At 36.4% G+C, this 2,992-nt stretch overlaps 1 protein-coding gene across 1 annotated transcript; it reads left to right on the top strand.

Annotated features, from left to right (window-relative positions):
* Positions 1-2,958, top strand: LOC127857781 (isopenicillin N synthase-like). Its single transcript, XM_052394436.1, has 2 exons — positions 1-178; positions 694-2,958. Exon 2 carries the CDS (start codon positions 708-710, stop codon positions 1,710-1,712), a length of 1,005 nt encoding a protein of 334 aa, XP_052250396.1. The 5' UTR covers positions 1-178; positions 694-707; the 3' UTR covers positions 1,713-2,958.
* Positions 2,959-2,992: the final 34 nt, after the last annotated feature.

Raw genomic sequence — 2,992 nt, 5'->3', positions numbered from 1 at the left:
CCTGCTTGCAACAATTGTTGGATTGGAACGTCAATATTCACTTTAAATGACAAAGTTCAACACACGAGATAACAACCGATAACATGTGGATATATGTAAACTAGATATCACTAGTAATTGCCTGCTTTTGTTTGATTTTGGTTGTGGTGTTTGCTGTTTGTGTGATTTATTCAGCAAGGTAAAATAACCTACATATGTAATGCACTGTGTATACTACACGTAGTTAGTGAAAGTTTTGTTGCATTTAGTAAAGTTAACTTTTATACGCACTTTGGTTTTTATTGAAAGTGTGTCATAAAACTTGAACATAAACATCAACTCTTCTAGAGTGAATATTACGAGCATGACGTTTGCTCAGTCGATTTATAATTCTTACTTTCACAGTTTTGGGGCTAAGATAATTTATTTTCTCAAATTTGCTACATGCTATTATGTTTACCTTCTTTAATATGTTAACGTTAGGAAAGAAATTAGCTTGTGTTTCTTGCTGTCTATTAAGATCGTGTTGTCCAATGTCTACTACCTAAACAAATAAGTGTTTTCCACCTCAAAGACAAAAATGTACATATTGTACATACTGTTAAAATAGTGAAAAAATAATAAATAATCAAATTAAAGGTTTACCACATACCATTTAAACAATATGTCTATGCATATTTTTACTGTTACGTGCATGATGTCTTTATCTTTAAGTGCCCTCATTCGAAATGGCGTCCGGCGAACTAATTGATCTACCCATCATCGACTTTGCAAAGGCCAAGACTGACAGAGAGGAGCAGGCCAAACAAATAGTTGATGTCTTAGAAAGCGTTGGATTTGCATTCATCGATAACGTACAAGGCATAGATTTCAAGGGTTTATGGGATTGCTGCCAGTGGTTCTTCGCAAAACCCACGGATTTTAAGAGAAAAATTATGCGACAGCAGTGGAATCCGGAAAGCTCCAATATTTACCGAGGATACTTTCCGGTAGTTCCCGGAGAACCGAGTAGAAAGGAGGCTTTTGAGTTTGCTCGAGACGTGAAAGAAGATGATCCGACTGTTTCGAAATCGAACTGGTTTTATGAGAAATCCACTTGGCCGGAAGAAGATGGAACTTTACCATTCAAGGAATTCCTTCAGGGACAGTACGAATTCATGCACGAAGCCTGTATGGAATTGCTTCGACTGTGCGCAATCGGACTTGGCATTCCCGAGGAATCGTTTACGGATCTTTTTAATCCAAACCCTTGCTCAACTTTTAGGATACAGCACTACCCACCGTGGGTAGGGGAGCCACCGGCAATTGCCAGGCTCGAAGATGGAAAAGTGGTGACAACACCGGAACACACGGACTCGGACTTCATGACCCTTCTGACGCCGTTTCACTTTGGTGGTCTTGAGGTCATGCAAGCCAATGGAACGTGGGCCGAAGTGAAGACAAGACCCGGAAGTCTGATTATGAACATTGGCGACACCTTCTCGCGAATGCTTGGGGGACGTTTCAAGGCGACTCGTCATCGAGTCCTGGATATCGGAGAGGGCAGATATTCTGTTCCGTTTTTCCTTAGTCCCAAATTTCACGGAGACATCGGGATAAATTTCCTGTCGCAGTATACGAAAGAGGGTGATGCGCATGTGCCCGAGAGATTCGGACCATGGGTTCTGTACACGATGAAGCACAAGAAGAAATACTTTGAGTATAAAGTTCTGCCTGAGATCGAGGACGTTTAATCGTATTCATTCTGATTAAATCTTATTTATTGTTTTTGGATATTATTTAATCAGATTTCATCTGAATTAATATGATTTTATCTGATTGAAGATTATTGAATCTTTATTACTCGTATTTAATCTGATTGAATCTGGCCATGGAATAAATATATGAATATATGACATGACTGTGAATCTTAAAGCCTCAGCAGGCAATCTTTCCTTTGACTCTTGTGGTAAATTCAAGACACACAGACACCTATCAAATATTCTCTATGTTTCATGCATCTCTACCAGGATTATGTAATGTATGATCCTTTAGTCTTTGCAATGCCTGACCATGTATGCATCCGCATTCTTAGTTATTGTATTATCCACGACAGTACTATATTTTGCTATAACACAAATGAGAATGTCGTACTAAGCGAAATGACAACTTATCTATTTGCAGATTCACTAACAGGATATAACCGAATGTTCCTTACGTAAAACGTTTATATATATATATATATATATATATATATATATATATATATATATATATATATATATATATATATAATGCTGAATATGTTCCCGTTACATGAATAGCTATAGATATAATGCTTAATATGTTCCCACTACAGGAATATCTATAGATATAATGCTGAATATGTCGCCGTTACACGAATAGCTATAGATATAATGCTGAATATGTTCATGTTACTTGAATATCTCTATATATAATGCTGAATATGTTCCCGTTACATGAATAGCTATAGATATAATGCTGAATATGTTCCCGCTACAAGAATAGCTATATACATAATGCTGAATATGTTCCCGTTACATGGATAGCTATAGATATAATGCTTAATATGTTCCCGTTACATGAATATCTATAGATATAATGCTGAATATGTTCCCGTTACATGAATAGCTATAGATATAATGCTGAATATGTTCCCGTTACTTGAATAGCTATAGATATAATGCTGAATATGTTCCCGTTACAAGAATAGCTATAGATATAATGCTGAATATGTTCCCGCTACATGAATAGCTATATATATAATGCTGAATATGTTCCCGTTACATGAAAAGCTATAGATTTAATGCTGAATATGTTCCCGTTACATGAATAGCTATAGATATAATGCTGAATATGTTCCCGCTACATGGATAGCGATTATATCAGAATGTGTGTTTAATAAGTCACTTTCCATTAATGAAGGGCTTCGGATTAAAATGAAGATTCTCTACTGACGGTGGAGGTTTAATGCATGTGCGCAAAGTGTCGTCCTAGTTTAGACTTTCTTTAA

The sequence above is a fragment of the Dreissena polymorpha genome, chromosome 14, assembly GCF_020536995.1.
Source record: "Dreissena polymorpha isolate Duluth1 chromosome 14, UMN_Dpol_1.0, whole genome shotgun sequence".
Taxonomy (NCBI): Eukaryota; Metazoa; Mollusca; class Bivalvia; order Myida; family Dreissenidae; genus Dreissena; species Dreissena polymorpha.
Note: the sequence above shows the minus strand (reverse complement) of the source record. Positions and strands in the feature narration are given on the sequence as shown.

Excerpts from the sequence above, each read along its gene's own strand:
- LOC127857781 (XM_052394436.1), top strand. The coding sequence starts at position 708 with ATGGCGTCCGGCGAACTAATTGATCTACCCATCATCGACTTTGCAAAG.